Here is a 14,396-nt window from a genome sequence, read left to right as displayed (position 1 = left end):
GATCGCTGTATTCTCCTAGGGTTTAATGGAGAACCGCTGCCAGACTTTCGCAGCGTGCGCGTAATCGTTTTCCGACACCGTATCACCGATCAACAAGTTATAGAATGATTCGCGCGGTGGTAGGCGCGTGTCCTGCAGCTTGTCCGCGTGATCCACGTATTCGTAGGGAAAGACACCTTTGCGCGTCAACAATCTCAAAATCTTCGTTTGATAACGTGGAAAATTCGGAACATAAAATTTTCAATTTCTCTTTCGTCAAAAAAGATACCAATTTATCGAGGCTAGTATTTAAAAATTTGTACAAATGAACCGCAGTCGTACGCAATTTCATGAATCTGATCTCTCGGCGGTATCTTTAACGTGTTTTGTAAACGAGATGTATTTTTCTTTTGTTATCGGCAGCACGTCGATTCTGCCTTCGAACGCCGAGCTTTTCCATGATGACAAAGTGCGCGTCATAACCGGATATTGTGAAATATTATGGGAATATAATATGAATCTTTATAATTAAGATTACAATTTGAATGGCGCGGGACCACGGTAACGACCGGTAAGGTGGCAATGATTGCGTACCCGCGTGTCGTCCGACGCAAATAGTTTTTCACAAATATGACAACGCGTCGCGCTATGATATACCTCCCACTGTTCTCTCGACAACATTTCCATAGGGACATTCATGGATAATAGAATTTTTATTTGATGCGCCAAATCTTCGAGTTGCCGAACGAACGCAACGCCGCGACGAAATCGATATACCGATAACGCGTCATACGAGTATCACACGTAGTATCCGATACTAAATACCTCGTGCTGCTAATAGGTGTACGATGCGTCTTCCTTCTCTGCCGATTCCGTTCGTAGTACGCACTCCAAGACCGCGTAAATGACAAAAAGGAAGTCGTTCCTTTGTATGGTTTTTGAATTTGAGTCACTTGTCATCTTCGCTCGACAATCGAATGGTGCAATTGTTCATCTTTTCGCAGTCCGTTGTATGCGATTGCAATTTTTCAGACGAACTGAAGTAATGTAGACATCTGCAAACGGAAAATATGATTTTTTTTAGTATTTAATAAACAATTTTATAAGAGAAATAAACTTTGTTAAAATACATACCGGTCGCAAAAGTATTTCTCTCTCAAATCTCCGTATTTATTCAATTGCGAGCTCACAAGGCGGCACAGGTCTTTAATGTACGCGAAGTGCCCCGCGTTGTCGTCGCGAGGATCCTGCACGTACAATAGATTGCGTGCTTCTCCATTATCTTATCTGTCAACCGTATCTCTTTTTCCTTGATATCGTAAACGTTGATTAAGATATCGTTGAGATGTTCGAATCTTTTAATCTGAATCAACGTCATCGAAAATGTAATGTCTTGGAAATTTAACACTGTCGTATAATGCGGGTACGACAATTCCCGATCTTTATTTCTTTCGACCGGATGCAGAGCCGTGACCACCGACAACGCGAAACACGCATTGTCCTTGGATCATACGTTGATCACCGCTCGCTTTAACATAATTTCCCGCGGCAATTCGATGTAACATCTCGCGTGCATTGGATTATTCATTTATTCATTTAATTGTCAAATTTAATATATGTGACAACACCCATCCACTGTCGCGTTCCTGGAACTCTTCGAGCGACGCCAACGTGGGATCGATGACGTGCTGCTCGTACCACTCGTCCAAATTTGACACTCGAAAGAGTTCATAGTTTTTTTGTGTTTATACTTTTATTGCGCGTTTATCGCTCGTCACAAACTCGCCGTTGAACGCGGGGTTCACATTCACACTATTGTGTCTTTGTACAATGTCTCGCACTCGCTCGAGCACTACACTATCAGCGTCTTCCAAAAATCGTCGCGACTTGATATAGTCACTTTAATCACACCTATCAATACGGCTTTCAAACACCGTATCAATCTCGCGCCAAACAAGAGATCCATTGTCTCTACTCGCGTACTCGCCACCAATGTGCACGAAACGTCTTTCTAATTGTACCTTTGCATCCGCGAGTCGTGCGATCCTCGCCACCATAGATTGTCTATTTGCAACGGTGAGTCGAGAACGCTTAACACGGCTAAGCGTTCCTCGAGTTGTTCGATGCACTCGTCGCATCGTTGCACTCACGCGAAACACTCCGCCAAGATAGCGATCTGGCTGTATTGCCAGCAGCTCGCATTCCACTCGCTCTAGGTATTCCATTTTTTTTATGTTATATTACGTCTTCACTGAGCACTTGCACTTGCACGTGATTTGTCTTTAATATTGTCTTTCTTACGTGGTGCAAATTGGGTACATGTTACATAGCATTGTTACATATACGAACTGACTACAATTGGAGCAAAATCGACCGTACAGCATCAAGGGTATTTATCTCATGCTTCCTAACGGTATATATTATTCCAATGTCAGTGTCCGCCAGACGAACCATGCATTCGGCACATACAATTAGTGCACCACCCGTCGAATAGTAAAATTGTATTGTACAATGTTTTTTATTACCATTCAGTGCAAAGAGTTCCGAACGTGTAACAATTTTCTCCACATAATCTGTAAGTTCCTCACTCTGATCACTTAGGTAATCGCTGTCGTCAGACGTGCGTGCTCTTCATTTTCATCTTCATCTTCATCTTCGTCTTCAATATCCATATCAATATTTTCAACATTAATGTCCGTTTCTTCTTCATCTCCAAACACTTCGTTCATTATATTCGCGATATCTTCTTCCATATTTTCAAATCACAATATTCACATGGTCAATTATTTCTTTCTCTCACTTAGACTTCTCTTAGACTTCCATCTACTGTGATCCCGCGCGCCCTATGATCCATTATATATCATCGACAATTTCTTTGTTCCTTTGTCCTTTTACCGGAACGTCATCAGACATTTGCAACCGAGTCGCAATTTTGTTTATAACTTTTATCTTCAAAATTTGTTTATAGCAGCTGGAGTATCGGCGCTTCTCTCTCTTAACGTCGCGACACGTCGATTTCCACGAAAAGCCATCTTATCAAGGCTTTTTTTTCTGGAAAAAATTTAAACACGTCGTCGCAATCCTTTGCGAACATGTCGCTACATGTTTGATCACAACAATGAAATTCCTAGAAAAAGAGAGAGAGGGAGGGGGGGATTAACGGTTTGTCATGTCAAAATTTACGCGGATGCGATCAGTCCTTCATCAAACGATCTGCACGAAAAGTACTCCGCTCCTCCATCATTCGTTTGTACAAACGATCAACACGCAATGTATTCCGCCAAAGGACGCAGCGCACTGTATGATGGCGAAAAACAAAAGAAGAAACGTAACGCATAAATTTCAATTGCATTTTTTACATTTTTTTTCTTTTTTTTCCAATATTGTGCAATATTATATATATTTAATTTCCACAGCATTTCGGTAGAGCGTCGCGCGATGCGCTTACTAAGCAGACGTTACACTCTGACGGCTACGGGTTACAAATTTTTGGAAATTGGAATCAACGTTGGTCCATCGAGCTACATGGAGATCGCTCTCGGAGATCATCGAGGACAGGAACTGATACTGTCTCTCGAAACGTGGAAGGGACTCTACGAACAGCGATGCAATATCTATAAATTGCTACGAAACGATTACAAAGACAATTTTATAAGTGTCGGACCGTTAACCGTCAGAATTTGCCTGATGAACGACGTTACACTCATACGTCTTGAATCTTTGAACATACGCATAACGATGATCGAATCGTTACGTCGAATGTTTGATCTGGACGAATGTATCGATGTGACGTCCGATCGACTCGTCAGATTCGTCGATACGATCGATGCCAAGTATATGCGATTCTCCACAACATCGCGTCTGTTGTAACAGACACAACAGTTGTAACAGATCCCGGAGGAAATACCGAACGCGATACGCGATTGCGATATCTTCGATAGACGTCAACTCGTCGATTGCGAGCTGTTAGCTTTAGTTTTTAGTGTAAGAAAAAAAATGTGAATAAAAAAAGTTTCATGCTTAAATGAAAAATGTATTTAATTTGTTTAAAAATATAAACATATATACAAAAAAACATGTATTTTTTTTCCTTTCCTCCCACCATAAAAATAAAAGTAGATATACAATAGAGAGCCGCAATGGGAGAGAGAGATAGTTGGTAAAGAAAAAGAGAAGATGAGAACATGGCAGGCGGCGGCGGCGGCGGGCCCGGCCCTCCTTGTGACGTCATGTCCATGCGCCCTGTCCAATTGTTTTATATCATCTTCGTTATTTATCTGCTTGTTTATCTTTTTTTTGTTTATCTATTTATTTATCTATTTATTTATATCGCCTTCATCTTGCTACCCCTCTCCGTGACGTCATATCCTTCGAGATTTTCTATTTGTTCATAACTTTTATTATCCACTTGTTTATCTACTTCTTTACCGAATCCTAGTATCTTATCCTCTCACAGTTCAAAGGACCGCCGCCCTAACTTCCCTCTCCCCTCTCCCCTGCGCCCTCCGTTCCTCCCCGCACACCCCCATCCCCTCGGAGCTCCTGAGTTAGAATCGATGTAGTATACCTACTTTTGTCCATCAGTTCTTCCGCGATTCTTGTCAGATCAATCATGCTATGCGCGAGATTCTCCACGTCCCTCGAGATCCTCTCGCGGCTCGTCGACGATTCGTTAAGCTCGTTTCGCAGGGATTTCTCTAGATTTCTTGTTCGTTTCTCTTGAGCGTCGCCGAGCGCTTCGACTCGTCCACTCTCGCTCGCAGTTCATCCCGTCTCTCGAACATTCGTTGTATATTGTATTGTTGACGTGTTATTCTAAACACGTTATTTGCGATAAATATCATCACATGCCTCGGTAGTCGAAAGGATAAGATGCCTGCCCGGTAAGCAGGAGATCCAGGTTCGATTCCTGGCTGAGGTGGTATTTTTTCGCAAAATAATTACGTAAAAAGTACAGAACGTTACAGAAAGACCAGTGAGATAGAGGAAGAAATCGCGCTGGAGAAGCGACTCAAATCGAGTTTTCACGACTGGTTCGTGGTCGGGCCCCGCCGTGACGCACACCCTCCCTTCTTATTTGTCGCCCGCATAGCAGATGGGATAACGTCGATTCTTCTTATCATTGCCTTTCTAGGATCAACGCCAATTTTGTCTTTATCGAGCAAAAGCGGCGCAATGATGTGTTTGTACTTGAAGCCTATGTTCCCTAGAACGGGCATAAACGCGTTGTGATCACGTCGATAGGCATTCGTAATCAATAATATGTTCTTGTTTGCTATACGTTTGTTATACGTTTGCTTGTCGCTCTCCGTGTACACGACGTCGTCGGGAAGTCTCTTGAAGATCTCGTATAAGCCCGGAGTATCCGAATATCGCACATCGCCTACGATCACGCTGTTGTCAACCACGTCGAATTGCTTGTCGCCAAGCATCGCGCCGCTCTCGTCGAAGTACACCCCGTAAACGTGGTCAATTTCACTCTATCTGTCTCTGCTTAGAAGCGCGCCCATACCTGCGACCTAACGGTCCTTATTGCGTGTTCAATATCGATTCCTCCGACTCGCTCCTAGTCGAGGGACTAGCCGTCGTGATCGAGGGCGATCTTGTCGAGAAACGTTTCTTCGTCGATGACGACAGCACGTCGTCGGTCTCGCATTTCCTCTTAGCGCCGATGGATGCGATCGGGTCGATTCCCTCGGTCGACACGTTGTCTCGCGCGATGTTATCGGCGATTCGTTCTCGGCGATTTCAACTGAACGATCGATTTGAGTCGCTTCTCCAGCGCGATTTCTTCCTCTATCTCACTGGTCTTTCTGTAACGTTCTGTACTTTTTACGTATAGAGTCCTGAGTCTTCGCGATCTCTCGCACTGTTTTTTTCCCGTCGACGTCTATACTCACCGTAGCGTCGACGTCCATCGTCGCACAACTGATTGCTCTATACCACGGCGAAATCATTAAATCCTCGTCTGTATCTACCGTTTCTTAACGCGCTGTCTTTATTGATAACTACGAAACCGTACTTGCGTTTCCAACACGCGCGAAACAAGGCGCAAAAGTCCTACGACATATCCGTGTTCACGTACTCGTTGTGAATGTGCTATCCTGTCTAAACAGAACCAAGAGATTCGCATTGTTGCGTATCAGATGTTTTGGAATTTTAGCGTACATCTGACAGGGATAGAAACAATCGATGTTCGAATGTCAATCCATGGCGAAATACTTCCTGCTTGTCTCAGGCCACGTCGAACACGAGTATTGAATCGGGAAGCACGACATCGCTGTCGTTCGAGAACGCGTGATAATCGAATTCGTCCAATGACTCAAACAACTCCGTCAGGTATCGATTCGGTTGTTGCAGGGCTTTCGAGTAGACGTACACATTCTCGAAGCGCATGCCGTGCGGGCTTTCGAGCATGCTTATCAACACGTTTTTACCGCAATTGGAGGAGTCGCAAAGGATGCAACGTATCGTGTTCGGTAGTAGAGGAGTGTCTGCGCGACTTCTCGATCGCGTCGCTCGAAATTTGTCGAGCCTTACGGTCAAGATTGGACAGTCCTATAGCCGGCGACCGTCTAACGAATTGCATTTACGCGCGTGCGCTCGCTTTGAAGATACGCGATCAATAGTCGCTCTATTTATACTCGATAACGATTCGATCGCGCAGTGATCGATATGTTTTCCCTATTGACGGACGCGATATTCCTCGATATTCCGCGATATCCAACCTATCCGCCGAACAATTGCAACTTATCTCGAAGATCGTCTCGTGCGCGATTTTGACAGATACGGAGTTACTGTGGAAACAGACTATCCAATCATCTGAGAACGGACCTCGAGATGCAACATTGTCGCGTGTATCTGGAGCATTACAATCGTCCGTGGCAATGAACATAGATGGTCCAACGCCTCTCATAAAGAACTGTAACGAATGCTCAGCGGCGCGGGATTACTCGATGCGATAAACGCGCTTCCTTTCAAACTGCATATTCCCGGGTATCAATTTTGCGGACCCGACACCCGTCTCGTGAAGCAATTGGTCTCGCGCGGCGATCGAGGTGTCAAACCGTGGAGTGCCGCAAGCATGACATCGCCTACTTGCGAAACAAGGAACTCGCCGATCGTCACGCTGCCGATCGAGTTTTTCGCCGAGAAGGCACGCGAACATACAACGGCCGGAGATTCCACCTTCGGCGAGAGGGCCGCCGCGACAGCTATGGACGGCTATGAAAATAAAAACAAAGCTGGACATAAGTTTAAGAAAGAAGAAGAGGAAGACGACGAGAAAAATACTTCTGACGACGAAACGCGGAGACTTGTTGCTCATTTTTTCGATACTAGGCGCGCTCGGTTCTTTGATCGGTGGCGCGGCGGCGGTGAATGCCTGAAAAGTCACTGGGCGTCAACTGGAGGAGTTGCAACATTACAATCGGACGATGGAGGGTCACGGATTGCACCTAGCGCCTTATAAACGTGGCAGCGGTGTGACTAGAAGAACGAGAAAAAGAAAAAATCGTGGAAAGAAACGCTTAAGATCGCTCGAATTACCGCTCTTCGGCTTCACGACGAACGAGCAGCTAAGCTGCTCGACGCGTCGTCTATGAATACCTTTCTTCAGTGAAGTGTTTATGCGTAATGCATTACCGTCGAAAGCGCGACACAACGAGAGCGGCATCATGAATCTCGACGACTCGACGGGTTCGGTACTCATTGGATCGCCTACGCGAAGAGAGGTAACGACGCGGTTTATTTTGATGATTTCGCCAATCTTCGACCGCCGAAGGAGTTCGAGAGGTATCTCGGCAGCGACATAAATATAACGTACAATCGCGGTTCGTATTAAACATATGATCAGAGCATCTGCGGTCAGTTGTGCCTGCGATTTCTTTCGGGGTTTGGTCGTGATGTCGCTGAACCTCTCGTTCACGGAAAGAGTAGTGTCCTCATGGCGTGCTACTTTCGCACCTTAGATCTGAGTGGTTACGCGTTATGTCTCACGAATTTTGAATCGTATAACACGATTCGAACATCGATTCCACGAATAATAAATTCTACTACGACGTTGACGACATAACGATCGCGATTCCCGAGGATTCGTACGAATTGAGTGCGATAGACAAATATCTGAACGCCGCGATCAGAGGCGAATGATCGACAGCAAGGGGGAGAGATCGACGAGCGACGATGACGAGAGCGACAACGTTGTTTATGACGAGAGCGACGAGGGCGAGAAGGTTACATGACATCTGATCATTCGCGTCAAAGAAAACATCATGAGAAGCGAGATCAGGTGCATATCGAGTCAATTTCGCGAAACCGAACAACATCGATTCGCTCCTGGGATTCTCGTCGTCGCGCGTGTTACGGCCGAACAAATGGCACACGTCCGACGGACCCGTGAACATTATGAGTGTAATCATCATTCGAGTGAAGTAATATCACCGCGGGTGCGTACAGCAACGACGAACCGATTCACACGATATATGAGTTCTCTCCGAACGGGATAGAAACTGTCGAACGCCTTGACATCACTCATTTATTTCCCTATCATCGCATAGAACGTCACTGATATCACGCGTGGACGTCAAGACGGAAGACTGATCGACTTTCGCGGGGAGGAGATAACGGTGCGACTCCACGTGCGACTCCACGTGCGACGAAGGCAGTAGAGAGATGCGCGCGAGCAAAAAATGTTCGTCCTGAACGAGTCATACGCGAAAGGAGACGCAAACGCTATGTCCGCGATCCTACCGCGGAACGACGCGACGAGGAAGGTGTGCGAGGGAAAGGCGAACGAGTTGAACTGCGAACGTCGCGTTCTTAAGTTTCGTCGTGAAAAACCAAGCGACATTTTAAATATCGGAGATGCATTGATCTTTGACAATCGTGTCGTGAGGATAGAGACTCATACTTACAATCCGTATGCTAAAACCACGTTCGGATATAGCGACGAAATACGAATATTTATACAGCAGCAGGATCTGTACATGTTGCTGTCCGAAAGTTTTCTGTACGTCGAGGGAAAATTCGTGACGAGAGAGGATGCGAAGGAAGGTACGACAAAGAAAGATACAAAAATCGTCGCAAAGCTAATCAACAACTGCGTCGCATTTATGTTCGATGAGATTTGATACGAGTGGAGATCGATAAGAGCAGAAACATCGGAATAACAACCTTGATAAAGAACTACGTATCGTTGAACTACGAGAGAGATAGAGTTTTACAGAACTCTGAATGGGAACTCCCGCCTATAGTGTTCGACGATTTCAACTTTTGCATGCCTCACAATGTACTTTTCGGTTTCTGCGAGGGTTACAAGCGCATAGTGATAAACAATATAACATGAACTCATAGTGATACGCACTCGCAACGATAACAATTGCGTCGTGGCGCATGCGGATCAGAAATAAAGATCACGCTGTTGAGGATAATGAGGATGTGACAATGGCGACTGCCGCACGTGATACTGAACGACGTCAACAAACTGTTGCTTCTGCGAACGTTAGAGAGCGAACGATATCTGAGCATGGGCTTCCGTTCGTGAGATCTGTACGAATTTCCCCTACTGTAAAGTATGACCAAGCATTCGTGGGCGGTAAAAGCTGCGAGAGCAGTTGGAGAAACTGCGAAACCGTGATCTTCGCGCTACAGACTGGAAGAAAAAACGTACCGATGGAAGACGCTTCCAAATTCGATGATTGCAAGCTGACCAATGAAACTCTATTTGAATTCCGAGTTTTATCCCTCGACGACGATATGAACCTAGATTTCGAGCATAACATAAGTTCGCTGTGCTGTACAATATGTACCTAAAATTTCGAAAGATGTATTATGGGTGCGAAACTTGCGAACCGTTCCTGATTATCACCAAATTTCTGCAATCAGTCCGCTTATGGTCATCGATTGCTCTCGCCAAAACGAATCAATCAAGAGCGCCACCGTCGATGTTCGCGTAGAATTCAAATACAAGGAGAACGTTCCGGCTAACACCACGGTCTATTGTCTCATCATTCACGATAGAGTGATAGAGTACAACCCGCTGACGTCGTGCGTAAACGTAAACAGGAAACCGCATATTTTCTTATAGTATTTTCTTATATTTTTCTTATAGCGGTATCGATTTCCTTCTCAATAATAATGAAACGTATAAAGAAGAAGAACGGAGCGTGAAGGTATCGAATACGAGTCGTCCCTCGTTTCGCGACGATGTCGAACGTACCGGTCTTCGTTGATCTGCAAGATTTTATCGTTTGAGAGAAATTCACGGGGTTAAAGAGGTGGCGATATTGAGATGGGAAGAAGCTAACCCATTGAGTGTTTCGAGAAGCGATACCCTAGAATTTTCTCACGAAGGCGAAGGAATCCAAAGCATGCTGGGTAATTGCCAACCAACACGACCTGCAGTGGAGTGATGGCGACGTCGCCTACAGATTCTCGAAACCCGTGATTCGAGCGACGTGTGCAACCGATCACAAGACGCGCCTAAACGAGTGTACGTCGAATGTACGTACAAAGGTTTAGAAAAGAAGAAGTGGTTGGAGGAGATTCTCGGCGACGCCATCGCGAAACACGACGTGATCGTGGAAATATCGTGTGCAACGAATTATGTCTGTTGGCTATCATCGAGCAGTCGTCAATCTCGGCCACTATCTCATCTTTGTAAATCGCGAACTTGAAAACTCGAAACTCGAATATTTGATCATGTAAATCGTATCGAATAACACGAATTGGCCCGAGAGTCGTCGATACGCGCCCGCCAAACGCGTAAAATTGTTAGGAAGGAAACGCAGATAGTCTGTCAGTAACAACGACCTGTTATAAGATTTTCCATTTATGCCGATCATAAGTGGCGTCGATACGCCTCGTACATTCTATTTCTAACACCACCGCCTCGACGCGTCACAATGCGCACGATCCACGTCAAGCCGTCTGTATCGCGCGTTGCGATCGTGGTCGTCGCTACGATCGTCATCGCTGGTACTGATCTCGAGACTTCACTCTTGTTCTTTAAATCGTATAAATTCTGAATGGTGAAAAAATCCGCCTCGCTCAAACGCACGGGAAAGATTTTAGAGGGAACGAAGGCGACATTATCAAATCCTTCTGAAGATTGTGGTATAATCCTAAAGATCGATTTCGTGCGCCAACGTATACAGAAGATGAAGCGTGTTGATAGGATTAGCGGTCAACTCGATGTGCCATTTCTCCGAGTTATCTACACTACCTCTGACACTTCGGATGATCCCGACGGGAAGAAAACGTTGAGCTAGCACGTTACCGGGTCCAACAACGACTGACATATTCAGCTACCACGATGTCGAGAATCTACGAACGTGTGAAAGCCTTCCTGAAACGATAGCACGATATCGGGATTCGTCGAATCGCGATCAAACGTCAACGATGAATTCGTCGCCCATACCGAGATTTCGAACGCGATCTCAGTGACTCGTAGGACGCTCTCGCTCATCAGGTAAAAGTTCCAAGTGAGGCATGTCTTCGCCCACTTGCTCGGGAGCTTGTCCAAGGCGGAATTTTGTATATCTCTGGCGCCACATCGCGGTTTACATATCTGTTTCAACATAGCGTCGTTAAGAACCTCATTACCAGATATACGGTAATACTTCTGAAAAAGCGCGATCGTATGTCTCAGCGCTGAGGTTGCATTATCAGATTTGCACGTTGCACATTTGCGTCGTTTGCACGTTGTCGCTGTCCAAGTATCCGTACGTTCGCAAAAACCAAATCGCCTCCTCGCGACGGACTCGCGAATCGCCGCAATAACGGCTATCGCGCACGCGACTACGGTAATTCCATGCGCGAGCGTCATCACGCGAAATGAAAATAAAATCGACACTGCGTGTCGTCGATCAACCCGAAAAAAAAAATGTGCGAGTCGCTCGATCGATGTCGCCATTAGTATGCGTCGTGAGAAGTGGAGTCCGGGAAACCGCGATAAGAGAGAGACGCCCGTGCGTACTACTATCGAGCGAAAGTACTATTATCGAAACAAATTATCTCGCTCTAGTTTTTTCATTGATCTCGCGTTTTTTTAGAAAATCTCATCTTCAGAAGTTTTATTTTTTAGCTTTTATTTGATCGCGTGCTTCTATTTCTAACGATTTGCCGGAAATCTGATCGCGACTAAGATAGCTCGATCTTTTCATTCCTTTCACGCTTTATTCGCGTTATCGAAAAACAAAGGAAGAGACGCGTCTGTCGCCGTGACGAAACTCTACGTACATGCGAACCGGAAATTTCAACCGCGATTACGATAAAATTTTTTTATTTTCTATTCTCTATTCTTTTTTAATTTTCTATTTTTTTTACTGAAAAAAACCAATTTTGAGAGAAGGTTCCATCGCTATTGTTGTAGCTATAGAACTACAACTAGATATATTTCGCATGGCAATAAGCAACTTACGAAAAGGAACGCCTTCTTTCAAATGCCTATGAAAGTGCAAGATCGAAAAAGCTGCGATCAGTCTTTCAAAAGACCGTAGGAACGCATCGTATAAAACGATTGCGAAAAAGTCGCTCAACAAATTCCTTAATTTACTGATCGACCCGTGCGCAATTAATTTACCAATACTGCGCAATCAATCGATGAATCCGATTAGAATGCTGATCAGGCATCGATTATTACTATATAATTGGTTATCAGAAGATGGAAACGCGGAGTCAAAATTATAAGTCATTCGGAATCGCGCACGATATTAGTAAGATCCGTTCGCTAAGTTTTACGCGAGCCGCGATAAGAATCTCGAGTATCATACCGCGCCGAGTCGTCTGACGACATTTAAAAATGTGTTATAAAATATTATATGTCGACAATCAAGTGTAATGTTAAACAATTGTGCAGTTATTAAAATAAATCCATTAACGAAGAAAAAGTGAAAGTGATTTGATGCAAACCCTATACCTAACGATCCTGCTCGGGATTCCAATAAGCCTATCATCTCTCTGGAGTACCGGTCGTGGGGATTCGAAAGAATACATGTATATATGTATATTATAATATACGTATATATATATATATATATATATATATATATATATATATATATATATATAGTTTTTACAACTGGTTCGTGGTCGGGCCCCGCCGTGACGCACACCCTCCCTTCTTATTAATGTAGACGTGACTCTTTGTAGATGTACACACACACACACACACACACACACACACACACACACACACACACACACACACACACACACACACATATATATATATATATATTAAAACGGTCTCGCTTTTCCGCGCGGAGAGCGGTCAGTCGGTTACCAGGAGGAGAAGCGAGGACGTTGGAGACAGAAAGGCGTGATTAAATTGTTAAGCGAGAATGATAATAAATAACCATGTTTATTCGATTAAGAGTGGTGCGATGGAATGCACCGAATCGTCGCGTTTAATGTTCGTGGCCATAGACGGGCGAGGCGGCGATCGGCGCGCGGATAATGCGTGAGTACAAAATAAGAAATCGCTCGGACGGTCGGCGCGATACTGATCGCGGTGCGCAGTTCGGTGGCGCGGGGCACGCGCGGCGGCGGCGGTGTCGCACGTGTTCGTCGCGGGCCTTTAAATCGGCGAGGATTTAAACATGCACGCGTGTCGCGGGTATTGTCGCGAGGGTGGATATTTCGCGAGGTCGGCGGATCGTTGAGAACGGGTGTGCCCGTTCCCTGCCGAGAGTGTTCGGCTGACGGGGGGTGTGCCCCTCGTCTGTTTGCGTGAACGCCGAGTGAACTCGGCCAGCCGGGGAGAGCCCCAGCTGTGTGCGGAGAAGAAGGTGGCGGTGCCGAGTGTACTCGGCCGACCAGGGAGTATCCTGGTGCTCGGAGAGGTAGTATCGGGGAGAACCCCGGTACTCGGCGGTGAAATCTCGGAACGGCAGAGTCGGGTCGAGCGAACTCGACGCGCTGGGGAGACCCCAGCAACTCTCGGTTTGCCGTGCGAGCTGCGGAGACGGCTTTCGGCCAGGCCAAGCGAACTTGGCGCGTTGGGGAGAACCCCAACAAATCTCAGGCTTGCTGCCGGTTTCGGAAGATCGTTTCCTCGAGGCGAGCTCTCGGAAACGAGCTAGGAACAGGAGTAAACGGAGAGTGATTTCCTGTGGAGAGCGATGCCTTTTTATATCCGAGATCGACCTCGGTATTTTCGGTCGGATCGATCGGATTGGTCGATCTCGGGGTTAGCATCCCTCTCCCCAGGAGCGGAAAAAAAGGATCGGGGGGATGATTGGTTTTTTGGGTAGGGAAGGAATTCGGTGGGAAGGTAACGGCGCGGTGCGGGGTGGTTGCGCGCTTGTGGACGCGGTCGTGGCGCGGTGCGGGACGCTCGCTCGGTTGCGTGGCGCGGCGTCGGTGCGGCGCGGGACGCTTTCGCGCTCGGTGGTACGGTGCGTAGCGCGGTGCGG

At 46.0% G+C, this 14,396-nt stretch overlaps 1 protein-coding gene across 1 annotated transcript; it reads left to right on the top strand.

Moving 5' to 3' along the window:
• The first annotated feature begins 3,417 nt into the window (after positions 1–3,417).
• Positions 3,418–13,219, top strand: LOC148936291 (uncharacterized). The gene is given in 1 exon segment (XM_089078604.1): positions 3,418–13,219. A coding segment is annotated over 1 exon segment (564 nt). The 3' UTR covers positions 3,982–13,219.
• The last annotated feature ends 1,177 nt before the right edge of the window (positions 13,220–14,396 follow it).

The sequence above is a fragment of the Pogonomyrmex barbatus genome, unplaced genomic scaffold (genome assembly GCF_055798465.1).
Source record: "Pogonomyrmex barbatus isolate J1 unplaced genomic scaffold, ASM5579846v1 scaffold24, whole genome shotgun sequence".
Lineage (NCBI taxonomy): Eukaryota > Metazoa > Arthropoda > Insecta > Hymenoptera > Formicidae > Pogonomyrmex > Pogonomyrmex barbatus.
Note: the sequence above shows the minus strand (reverse complement) of the source record. Positions and strands in the feature narration are given on the sequence as shown.